At 32.3% G+C, this 13,170-nt stretch overlaps 1 protein-coding gene across 2 annotated transcripts; it reads right to left on the reverse strand.

Moving 5' to 3' along the window:
• Positions 1-1,394: 1,394 nt before the first annotated feature.
• On the reverse strand, positions 1,395-12,484 carry LOC146907908 (uncharacterized). Of its 2 annotated transcripts, none has more exons than XM_085722593.1 (5): positions 12,391-12,484; positions 12,129-12,181; positions 9,774-9,952; positions 6,028-7,034; positions 1,395-1,902 (listed from the first exon to the last, which is right to left on the reverse strand). In XM_085722593.1, exons 3-4 carry the CDS (start codon positions 9,891-9,893, stop codon positions 6,063-6,065), a joined length of 1,092 nt encoding a protein of 363 aa, XP_085578719.1. In that variant the 5' UTR covers positions 9,894-9,952; positions 12,129-12,181; positions 12,391-12,484; the 3' UTR covers positions 1,395-1,902; positions 6,028-6,062. The 2 variants fall into 2 exon arrangements, with proteins under 2 accessions (XP_085578719.1, XP_085578718.1); XM_085722592.1 differs by having other exon boundaries at positions 12,122-12,181.
• Positions 12,485-13,170: the final 686 nt, after the last annotated feature.

Raw genomic sequence — 13,170 nt, forward strand, 5'->3', positions numbered from 1 at the left:
TAAAAAAATGTAACAAACACAATATTAGTATATGTCAAGTTTTTTTTTCCTTGATCCTTTAAAAAGTGTAACAAACTGGATCGAGTATATTTATACTATATATAAAGAAAATATAAGATTTTGGGTTTGTATTTTTTATTATCTCAATTATACTTTTAAACAATTTTTTCTATAATAACTAGTGAAAAGACGGGTACTTGTCTTTTCGCTCTTTTTATTGCGCTAACTTTTAAAAATTATGAACGGTGTTTTTTTATGAAATTTTGATTTTTGATTAAAACTAAAAATATAAATGTTCGTTGCTTTCAAATTATAAAAAATCAAACTAATTATGATTATTTATTTCAATAACACCAACAATATAATAAAAATAAATAATCTAATTTTTTTTTGACACCAACAACAATCTTTATTATAGAAAAAATTGTTTAAAGATATAATTTTGATAATGAAAAAGTAAATATAGATATACTCATCTAATTTGTTACACTTTTTAAAAGATAAAGAAAAAAATTGGACATATATATACTCATATCGTGTTTGTTACACTTTTATTTAAATATTTGAATTTACTCTTATCTGTTTGTTATATAAGCTATTTGTATTGAAAGTTAAGAGTAATTTTGGAAAGAAAGAAAACATGTTATTTTCTTTATGTATATCTTGCGAAAAGATGGACACTTACGTGCCCGTTATTCCGCTCTTTTTTACTGTGTTAAAGTTTGAATCTCAATAGTATCTCGCAAATAATCTGTACAAGATGGATATGATGATAAGATATGGATATGTATATGATGTTTCTTCCATAAGGCCTTTCACCTCTTTGTTCTTCATTGAGAAACGCAAACTTCATATCAGTATCACCACCGTCAACATGATATAGCCTTTTGAATTACATGACAAATGAATTGTCGATTTCAATCCTAGCTGAAGTGTTTCTTCCATTTTGTCTGTTTGAAAAGGTTTTAACTAACAAAAGATTGTGGTAGATGACTTGGACAAAGGTAATAATTCATGATATCGACATAAATCTCAGTAGTATCTCGCAAGTAACTTGTACAAGATGGATATGATGAATTTTACACAAATAAATTAGGTGTGTTTTCAATATTTTATTTTCTTGCAAACAAGTTTTTTACTGGAAAACTGTAGAAAGCTATAGCTCCCCAGTCTATGGGATGGATATCTTTTTATACCATAATTTGGACAGTGTATACTTGCACTCAATCTCTTCACCTTTAAAATAATCAATGTTATGGGAGACACCAAGTTTTTGGCCTCACCAATTTATGTAAGCCGAATGCAAGAGAGAAAATTGATGAATCACATTCGGGATACTTTAAAATCCTTAACATAGATTGCATACCCACTGCAGCTGTACTAATTAAAGATAGTTTATAGAATAAAGTTCTTGTAATTTATAAGGAAACTCATGTCACTTGAAATAGTTTTTGAATCTGTCGATACATGTGAAACAATCAGATGCAACAATTTGCCATGGCAATTAACACTTGAGACCATTCGTGGGGGGCGGGGGTAGCAATTTGAAACTAACCGGTGCCAATTTACTGAGTTTTTATCCGTTTCGCAAATAAGAATCAAAAGATAATTCGATGCCAACAAATAATTAAGCCCATGACCAAAGGAGCAAAAATCAAGTTATCAACCGACTAGACCAAACCATCTTCTTTACCTTTCTTCTTCCAATTGTTTCACGGTTTCATCCAATTCCTTCCGCTTCTATTTCTTCGTCATTATCGAACCTTTCTTCCAATTGTTTCACGGTTTCATCCAATTCCTTCCGCTTCTATTTCTTCGTCATTGTCGAATAGAGTCTTCATTTAAAATTGATATAACTTGCCTTATAACTCTTGAAATACAACATCGTTGGAATATCTAATCCTGAACAAATTGGAAACAAGATTGATAACAATTTGAAGTATTTTGATATAAAAAACAAAGGACAAAAGTTATTTTTTACTCGTGAACAAATGTTTGTTAATAGAACAATTCCAGCATAGTTTTGACAAATCAAAAAGACAAATGTCTATAAGAGCAATATGCCAAAAACTTGATATACTCTTAGCAAGTGTACTAAAAACACATTGAAGTAATAAAATTTATAAGTTCGTCTCCACAAGAATTATTTCAATCTCAAAGCGGCAATTTAATTAAAATAAGGTTTATGTATACTTTTTTAAAAAATGAAATTATTAAAAGAAGAGAAATGTTAACTAGTGCCCCCGGGGTACCAGTTAAGGAATTATAAAAGGAAATATTTTCTCGAAAATTGTGTATTTTACTTTTTGAAACTTGAAAAAGTTTTGCTTTTATTGTTGACTTCATTTTTTTTCTTTCCATTTTTAGCTGCTTAACTAGTGCCCCGGGGGGATCTGGTTAACTTGACCCTTAAAAGAAAATGAATAACTATTCACTATATCAATACTTTTTTGACAAACTCTGTATCAATACTTTAAAAAAGAAGTAAATTGTAACAAATGTCCTAAGAACACTTGATAAGAAGTTAAAATGAAAATTTTATCTTGAGATTTGTGTATTCAACACATTGAAACACCAAAAAATAACTTTTTCAACATGAAAGTTATCAATTGTTTTCATTTATTAATCCTTAACGAGTGTCCTTACTAGTAGGACACTTGTTAGCAAGATAAGACAAATATTTATTTTGGCTTAATAGCAGTTTTAGCCCCCTAACTTTCCCAAAGTTGCGATTTTGGTCCCCCAAGAAAAAAAACTACAAAACCAACCCCTAAGTTTTGTACCTGTGGCAGTTTTGACCCCAAGGCCAATTTTGACTCGGTCTACGCTGACTTGACACTCTAAGTGAGGTGCCACGTTTTTTTTTTGGTCTTGGGGGTCAAAACTGCTACAGTTGCAAAACTTAGGGGGCAGTTTTGTAGTTTTTTTCTTAGGGGGCCAAAATCGCAACGTCGTGAAAGTTAGGGGGCGAAAACTGCTATTAAGCCTTTATTTTATCATTCTTACTGACTATTGATGTCTTTTCCACTATCATAAATACAAAGTAAAAGTATATGTAGGTGAGTACTAAGAACACTTTGTAATACTCTCTAACAATCAATCTCTTAGATGAAATCCACGTAGAGATCACCATTTTATATTGACTCATTTATAATGTGTGATACCCACATTGATTTCAACTAACAAGTAATTACAAAGATTGTCAAAAAGAGATTGTTATTAGTATTTCTTTAAAATCATTCAAAGGAGAAATCTAGCATTTCTATAGAGAATACAATTGGAAAGAAATAATTAATATTGCATTGGAAATTGAAAATAACATTCATTTTAGAACAACTTTTTTTTTGTTTAAGTCACATTCATTTTAAAACAGAGGGGGTATATAATTATACAACAGTCAAGCTTATCTCACCGAGTGAGGTTGACTACATGGATCAAATTACGCTATAAATCATATTTAGATTCAACTCATTAATATGTAAATCGTTTTAATAGTTTCTCTAATAGTTTTTCTAGGTCTTCCTTTATCTCTTGTAATATGACTATCCTCCATCAAATCTACTTTTATTAGTACAAAAACTACATGTCTTCTCTCTACATGCTCAAATCATCTAAGCCTATTTACCACAATCTCTTCTGTTATAGGTGTCACCTTAACTCTCTCTTTAATAATCATTTTTAATATTATTACGTCTAATCTTACCACACATCCAATGCAACATCATTTCCGCTAAACTTACTTTCTTCTTGTGTTGGTTCTTAACCACTCAACATTCTGCTTCATACAACATCGTCGGTCTAATAGTTGCCCAATAGAATTTTCCCTTCAACTTGAGCGGTACTTACATATCACATAAAACACTTGAAACTCTTCTTTATTTCAACCACTCAACTTAAATACGATGATTTACATCTACATATATTTCCTTGTTATTTTGTACTATTGACCCAATATATTTTAACTGTGTACCTAGTAGTATGATCTCCAATTTTCACCCCCAAAGCAGGACTACTTCGCCTTTTGCTAAAATTATATTTTATAAACTCTGTCTTGCTTCAACCTAGGCGGAAGCCATACATTTCTGAAGCTTGTCTCTAACCTCCCACTCAATTGCTCCCTCGACTCTCCAAGGACCACATCATCTGCAAAAGATATACATATCGATACTAACTCTTAGATGTGTTCCATAAATACATCCAAAACTAAAGTAAAAAGATAGGCACTTATGGTTGTCCCTTGGTGCAATCCTATTGTTATGAAAAATCGTCGGTAATCTCATCTTGCATCCTTATATAGTCAAAGCTCACTCATACATATCCTTGATAGCTCTTAATATAAACAATCCTAACCTCTTCTCTAGGGCTCTCTACAAAATCAAGTACTAGTCAATTTATGCATTGCACAATATTGAGAAAACCCAATTCCCACATCAAACAGATAAAACTCTTGATAATAGTTTATAAAGAGGAGACACTATTCACATTATAAACCGGTTTTGTAAGAAAAAGTTAGCCCTAATTACAACATGGTATCAAAGCTTAAAGAATTTCAAGGGTCACCTACCTATCCTTGCACCAAACCCAAAGAGTGATGGGCGTGCGAGGGGTGTATTGAGAAAAACCCAAGTCCCACATCAGATAGATAAACTCTTGATAAGAGTTTATAAAGAGGCGACACTCCTCACCTTATAAACCAGTTTTATAAGAGTGAGTTAGACCCGAATTTCAACACAAAAGACTATTATTTTTTAAAAACAAAATCTGCTTATCTTCTATGGGTAGAATAATGCTATCAACACACTCATTTATTGGTTAATGTTCATATGAGTTTCACCAAATTTAATTGAAACCCACTTATTTTGGTGAGATCCATATAAATTTTAACCAATTGAAGGGAACGCGTTAGAAATTGTGTCAAAAATGTGTTGCTAGCCCTTCTTTTTCCAAAATATTCAAAACCATGTTAATCATATGTGCTCTACATAAGAAAATAAGTAAAAAAGGACTGGCATAGGTCGGTCAAGTTGGTAAAGATTAACTTCATATCAGACAACGACTTGATTTGAATTCTGTTTCCGATGTGAGGATCTCATTATAATTGTATTCATATTATAAAAGGGACAAATAATTTAAGACAAAGAAAAATATGAAAAAGGACACCTATTTTAAGACGAAAGGAGTAAGTTTGAAGGTTTACTTCGTTTGGTAAACCGTCAAAACCTAACTCTCATAGACTTCTTTAGGGATGACAATTGGACCCATACGCAATGGGTACCGCAAAAAATACCCACAACGGGTAGGATAATACCCCGCTTTCTTGGGTACGGGTATTACCCGCAAATTTAAATGAGTATGGGTACGGATAAGGGTACTATACTGCCCAGTCCCACAACCCGCATATGCATATTTAAATAATATGATAAATAATTTATTTATTTTTGATGTATAATTAATTAATTTATTTGTCTATTTAAGCCTAAGCCTAAACCTAAAAACTACTTAATACAATAACCGATCCCTCCTACTGGAATATAATTTTTTAAGGATGTTTTGGATGTTTATTATTCTATTAAATACTACAATTCGTATTATTTTATCAGTTGATTTGAAATTTTTTAAACCATAGTTTTATTTCAGTTGTGATATTTGTATTGTCTTTTCATAGTTAAAGTGCGGGTAATGGGTGTGGGTATGGGCACTAAGGTGTCCATAGAGTATGGGAAAGGGTAATAAAGTTGTTGCCCACGAGGGTACGTGCTCGGGTACGAGTATTTTTTACAAACGCGGGTATGGGGAGGGTCACTGTAGTACCCTACCCATAGGGCACCCATTGCCTTCCCTAGTTCTTACTCTCATAAATAAATGATTAATGCTAAACTTTTAGCGAACACCTCTTCTAAATGGTGACTTTTGCATATACACGAGCAACATATCAAACTACTGGCGTTCAATATTGCAATTTATCATAGGTAATATGATTTGCCATATTCAATTTAAAAATTTGTGACATTGGAATCAAAGTCATACCTTTTGATCAACATGCACGTTCAATCTTGTAGTTATCAATTTGGTTCACGATCATTACCGCCAAAGGAAGATCTTCCGTCTATACTCATACATCTAGGGATGTATACATTATAATAGTAATTTATAATGGACTTCATAGATTTGGATGGAAAGTACTTCATGACAAGATTACAAAATTTTGTGCCACTTGATTGTGGATTCAATTTTACTAGGGATTCAAATTCCTTTTGTTCTTCCATTGTCCATGATTTTGAAACATCTTCTCCCATGTCATCAAACTTCCAACTTGAAAAAGCGGTACCAGACTTGGATTTTAAGCAGTCTCTAGCTTCGCCAATATGTTTTTGAACGCAATCAACTGATTCAGGATTGTTATACGAGCATGAGTCAAGCCTACATTCATCAATACCTTTTGCATTGGTTTTAGATAAAGAAGGCATCGGCCAAATTTGGGTGCCCAACCACTTCAAACAATCATCGTTATTAGATTTATTGTTGGTTTTGGCCTCCCATTTAGGAACTTCAGCTTGAAACCTAGGTCCGATGGGAATAACTGGTCTTGGAAGATGGTTACCCCTAGAAGCTAAAAAGGTCTTGGGTGAGTGAATGATATCCATGTCTTCTTTTTTCGGTTTCTTCTTGATGGGTGTCTTAGGACTACAATAATAACTATTGTCATCCATTAAATCTCTAACATGGATATTCAGATTCACTTGATTCGTAAGATAACTTGATCCCTTGATAGAATCATTGAAGTCATTTAGGTGAGAATAATCTTGTGCAGAAATACCACAAAATTCTTCTTTACCATTTTGTGGGAGGAAATCATATTTTTGTACTCCTTGTACAATAATTCTTTTTCCATCTCGTGGTGATGGACATGAGAGGCCAAGAGTTGGGTGCCTTCTTCGTTCTTGGACATTTTCACAACCATGTTTCATTGTATCAACGAGTTCATAACTAGTAGCAAACTTACCAACATTTTTGTTTTGATCCAGTTTCCTCTTCTGTAATAAAAATATATAAAAATGACAATAATAATTGAGAATCGTCTGCACAAAACATAGACAAATCCATGAAATTGAGTAGAACATTAATGGCCGACAAAGCTCCCTTACAAGAGTTTTAACAATTTCCTCAGATTTGATTTTTTTTTTTTTGAAGAAAAGAAACTAAATTAATCCACCTAAATTGGTACCGGGGAGAATCGAACCTGAGACCTTTACGAAGAGTACACTCTCAATCCCAAGGCAATACCACCAGTCTAACCCATGTGGGTTTCTGGGATTTGATTTAAACCCAAGACCTCTGATTAATTTGAAGGAAACCTAAACTATCTCATCTAAGCGCTCTTGAGTATTAGGTTTCGTCATAACCCAACATATACTTATGATAGAAATTACAACGGTAAGTCAGGATAGGATAAAAAGATTTGGGTTTATTTTATTCTATCCCTTTAGTGCATCAAACATGTGATTTAAGCATGATATGATAGATATATCATATCTTAATTCTCTATCTTGACCATCAAACATACCCTAGTTATTTACTGCTAGGGCTGAAATGAGTTGAGTCGAACTCGTCTGAGCTCGATTTGAATCAATCAGAATATGTTCAACCAAGATTGTATAAATGTAACAATAATTCAAAATTTCAACTCAATTTTAAAACAAAAATATAGCAAATCGTTATAATAAAGTGGAATCCTCGTAAACTTGTATCAAATAATATAAACTATCACGCCAAATCATTTAAGGGTCCGTTTGGTGTACAAGATAGGAAAACAGAATATGATAAAACTATCATTATCCTGATTCATTCTGCTGTTTGGTGCACCAATAGGAAATGATAATTTAAACCTATTTCTAATCCTATCCTACTCACCCTTTGTTATTTTTATCCTTAGTTTTTGGTGGGTTTACAACCTGATAGCATAAAGCCATCAAATGCACTTATCCTCTACCATCTATTCCATCAAACATGAAGAAACTTATCTTCTAAGTTTCTTCATGTTTTGTTCTTTTTAATTTTTTTCCCGATTTTCTTCCCGATTAGGGATGGCAATTGGACTCAGGTTCGATGGGTACCCACAAAAAATACCTAAAATGGATAGGGCAAAACCCCGCTTTCATGGGTCCGGGTATTACCCGCAAATTTAAATGGGTACGGGTACGGGTAAGAGTACTATACTGCCTAGCTCTGCAACCGGCATATACATATTTATATAATATGATGAAGAATTTATTTATTTTGTGTATAATTAATTAATTTATTTAACTATTTAAGCCTAAATCTAAACCTAAAAACTACTTAATACAATAACTGATCCCTCCTGCTGGTGTACAATTTAGGAAGTGTTGGATGTTTTTTATTTTGTTAAATAGTACGATTTATACTATTTTATTAGTTGATTTGAAAATTTTTGAACCATAGTTTTATTTCAATTGTGATATTTTTATTGTCTTTTCATAGTTAAAATGCGGAAAATGGGTGTGGGTATGAGCACTAAGGGGGCCATCATAGAGTATGGGTAAGGGCACTAAATTGTTGCCCACAAGAGTACGAGCTCGGAAGTAAAGGTATTTTTTACAAACGCGGATATGGGGAAGGGCACTGTAGTACCCTACCTATAGGGTACCCATTGCCATCACCATCCCTATTCCAATCGATATTAATTCCAACGACAAAATTGTTTCTTGTTCCCAATCAATCGAGAAAATTGATTTCACTTTTGTCGCAAAGAGATGCATCTCATAACATATCCATTCCAACAATGTATGGGAATTGATTTCAGCAATTTCTTATAATATATCCATAATATATACATTCCCGTCTGATTCTATCAATTTCAATTTTCAAGTCCGATTCCAGCAATTTCTTGTAAAAAGTTGAAATGATATGCATTCCCAATTTCAATTTTCTCATAATTTTTTTCCCCAATCAATTGAGAAAATTGATTTCAATTTTTGGTCTCAGAGATATGCTGGAATCGGACTGTGGAGATGAATATGCTGCAACCTTTGTTAAATTTTGATCATGTCAATAACAAGTGTGTTTAGATAAGATAAAATAATGTCATCAGTTTTTTTAATCAAGTGTGCACCAAACACATGACATGATAAGCGCATATCTTTCGCACCAAACAGGCCCTAAACATCCAAAAAAACAAGGGTTTATTGAGTTTCTAAAGTTTTTTTTTTTTAAGGAATTGAATTTCTAAAGTTGTTAACAGTTAAAACAAACAAAAAAATAGAGTCAAGTTCTTCAAAATTGGGCAAAATCAAACTTAATTAACTCGATTTTATTTGATTATACCTCATATTAAATCACTCGAAAATCGAGTTGAATCCAATTTCACTCAAAACCGATCCCTCGGGATCTTTTAAATTTTAACTCTTGTAGATATGTTTGAGACATGTGTAAGGAGTCTCTAAGAAAAAGAAAAAAGTTAACTTTTTTGGGACTTGTCGTACAAGGGTAATACGGGTGTCAAACACCGACCCAACGAGTGTCGAACACCACGACACGGATGTTGAATATCGACGCATGTCAGACACCACGCCACACCTAATTATAGAGATGTGTTTGCTAGATAGAAACAAATATTAAGTTCAAAATATATATTTACTACTTAAGAAAAATGAGAATTAGAGTAGGAAAATATAATTCACTCTGCATAATTTCTCTGAAAAGAGATTTAAGTGTATTTTAGTCGTGTCACATTGTACTAAAAAATGAATACATACCTGACTAATTATAGAATTAGAATTCAAAAGCATATGATCATCGTTGTGTTTTTGGCTTTGAAGACTATGATGTGATGACTTCTTTTCACCAGGGTTGAAAAGGTCTTTTGACCATATCATCGTCGAATCTCTACTATCAAATAGCCCAAAAGCATACTTTTCACGTGTAGTTGTTCAACCTGAAGCAAAGTATTCACAAGCATTGTAACTACAAGAGATTCAGATTTACAAAAGGAAAAATATAACAGACACCTTCAAATAATACTACAATAATTAAGAGATTCATAGATCTCCATGTATGCACTTCTTCAAAAGATAAGTGGTTAATGAACTTTAGTTGAGATAGCTAGATAACAAACAACCTACAACTATTTGTATGAATACCAACAAATAATTGAATCAAACTTGATCTCCTTTCTACTTATTTACCTATGTTGCATAGGTACTTGTGTAATTTTTTTATTTTTATTTTTTAATATTTTTTAATTAAAAAATTAAAAAATAAAATTATTTTTTTTATGATTAAAAAACAAAAAATTACACACGTGACATCCACATCAGCATTGACTTGGTCAAAATTGGTCTGAGGGACCAAAATTGCAAAAGGGGCAGTACTTAGAGGGCTGAATTGTATTTTATTTTGTTAGAGGACCAAAATCGCAACTTTCTGATACGTAGGGGGCCAAAACAGCTATTAAGTATAACTAATGACTCAACTTACAAATTTGAAAATAATCATTCAAACATATAAATTACATCATCTAAAAATCTATAATAAAATCAATAAGACATTCAAAATAAAAACTTATCAATTGACTAATTGTTAAAAATTTAAGGCTAAAATTATGAAACAAAAGTGATAAAATTAATTGAATTTTTTCCCTACTATACAAAGGAGAAAATTGAAAAATTGATTGTGAATTATAAATAAAAAGATGAAAAACGATAGTTTCTTTTTAATATGTTAACCCAACGGGCCGCCTCATCGTGCTTTTTAGCGGGTCAGGCGGAGCGGGCACCCAACTAGTGATGGATTCAAAATCTCAATGCACCCCGCTAAAAAAACGGGTTAAACAAGCAAACCCGACAGGTCCAACCCATTTTGCCATCCCTAGTAAAGATGTCACCATCTTTTGTAAATACGTTGTTTGTTGTCAATTGGTAACTATGTTTTGGATTAATATGGTTTCCTTTTAAGTAACCGTGTCACAAACCCGACTTGAGAACCAGGATTTGCGAGGAAGACGGGCGGGATCTGAATGATCAGAAGATTCTATCGCTCCCATTTGTTTTTGCGGCGATCCAAAACGCTTCCACCAATTACTGATTAGGAGGCTTTTTTGTTTTGTTTGCAAACCGGATCATGATTGACCCAATTCAAAACTGCCCAGAATCGTCTAAAATCCTGACTATGCTGCGATTGCACTGTGATCTCGCCACGATTTAACACATTTTCTTTATTTTACAATCACTTTGGATTGAAGAGGGTAAGCAAAATCGCAAATTCGTACGATTTTACAATTTACAATTTAGACTCTATTTGGTAAGGAAAAAAACGCATAACAGATAAGCTAGTTTATAGCGAATGAGTTTATAACACATGACTTATAATTATAAATGATAGCAGATAAACTATATTTATAATGTTTGTAGCTAATAATATAAAATGACATAAAAAATGCATTTAATTAAGGCATAATAGCAGTTTTCGCCCCCTAACTTTCACGAAGTTGCGATTTTAGCTCCCTAAGAAAAAAAAAACTACAAAACCGCCCGTAAATTTTGCAATTGTAGCAGTTTTGACCCCAAGGCCAAAAATAAATAAAATAATACGTGGCACCTCATTTAGGGTGCCACGTCAGCGTAGACAGGGTCAAAATTGGCCATGGGAGCCAAAACTACCACAAGTGCAAAATTTAGGGGGCAGTTTTGTAGTTTTTTTCTTAGGGGCCAAAATCGCAACTTTGGAAAAGTTAAGGGGCTAAAACTGCTATTAAACCTTTAATTAATATTTATTTTTATCAATTAAGATTTCAAGTGTAAAATTGAGATAAAAAATGATAAGGTATAAATTTTAAGTTATAAGCTACTTGAATTAGCTTATCACAAACTACTATAAGCTCATAAAAATAAGTTTTAAGCTCGTGAATAAAGAGATTGTTAACATACGGGTCTTTTTAGTCAAATGAACTTACAAGACATAAGATAAAGCTATAAGCTCAAAAACAGGTATTACTAAAAAAATCCTAAATCATATGACGAATTAATATTTAACATAGTTGAGTTTAACAGAAGAGACTAAACTCATATGATGAATTAATATTTTAATCATGATAAAAAAGAGTTACCTGATACCCGTATTTAATGTCTGACACGCCTCAATTGTTATTATCTCATGTAGAGGAAACCTATCAAAAACAAACAAAACTAGATCTCAACAAACTATTTCTTGAAAATCAAGCTCAGATCTCAGATATGGATGGTTTCCAGGCTTAAGTTCCAATTATGTTTCTTCTACACTTACTTTAGATTCTTCAATTCATAATAAGGAAGAAAAAGAAATCCAAACAATAGAAAAAACGCCTGCAATAGGAAAAGTAAAGAAAATAGGACTCACCAATCAAGAAGAAGCACGCAAGACAGATGAAGAAGCACGCATATGACAGACGAAGAGGCTAAAAGAAGATGTGCTGATGGCTCCCTTCAACAATAAAAGACATGTGCTAGGGTAGAAAATGGAGTTTTATATTGAAGCCAATGGGCCTACATGGTAAGCCCAATAACCAACAATTCAAGGCCTGTATACCAAGTAACCAAAACACTTTTGACATCTTTATCTTCTTCTCAAGTTACTATCAACTTTCGATACAAATAACATATAAATAAACAAGCATATATTCAAATATTAATAAAAAGAATATTGGTGGTAGGTTGACAATTCAAAACAATTTTGATTAATTGTATGTGCAAAATTGTTTTGTATTGTCAACCCATCATCATTAAACTTTAATAAAAAGTGTAACAAACCCAATCATTATTGTCCACGATATATCATTTTTTTTCCCTTATCATCTATCCTTTAAAAAAGATAATGAGTGTGAGTGCATTCAAAATTTAAAATAAAGTGTAACGTTTGAAATTTATGAACGGTGTTTTTTTTATAAAATTTTGATTTTTATTAAAACTAAAGATATATTTGTTCTCGTGACTTAACTCAGTTGGTAAGGACAAATGCATAATATATGCAAGGTCTGGGGTTCAAACTTCAGTCACCACTAAAAAAAAAAATCAAACTAATCATAATTATTTATTTCAATGACACCAACAATATCAAAAATTGAGCTAAGCTTAATTTAGTGGTTTAAGGATATAATTGAAATAACAAAAAAGTCAGTCC

This window comes from Medicago sativa, chromosome 7, assembly GCF_051527215.1.
Source record: "Medicago sativa cultivar Bolivia chromosome 7, Bolivia_mono, whole genome shotgun sequence".
NCBI lineage: Eukaryota > Viridiplantae > Streptophyta > Magnoliopsida > Fabales > Fabaceae > Medicago > Medicago sativa.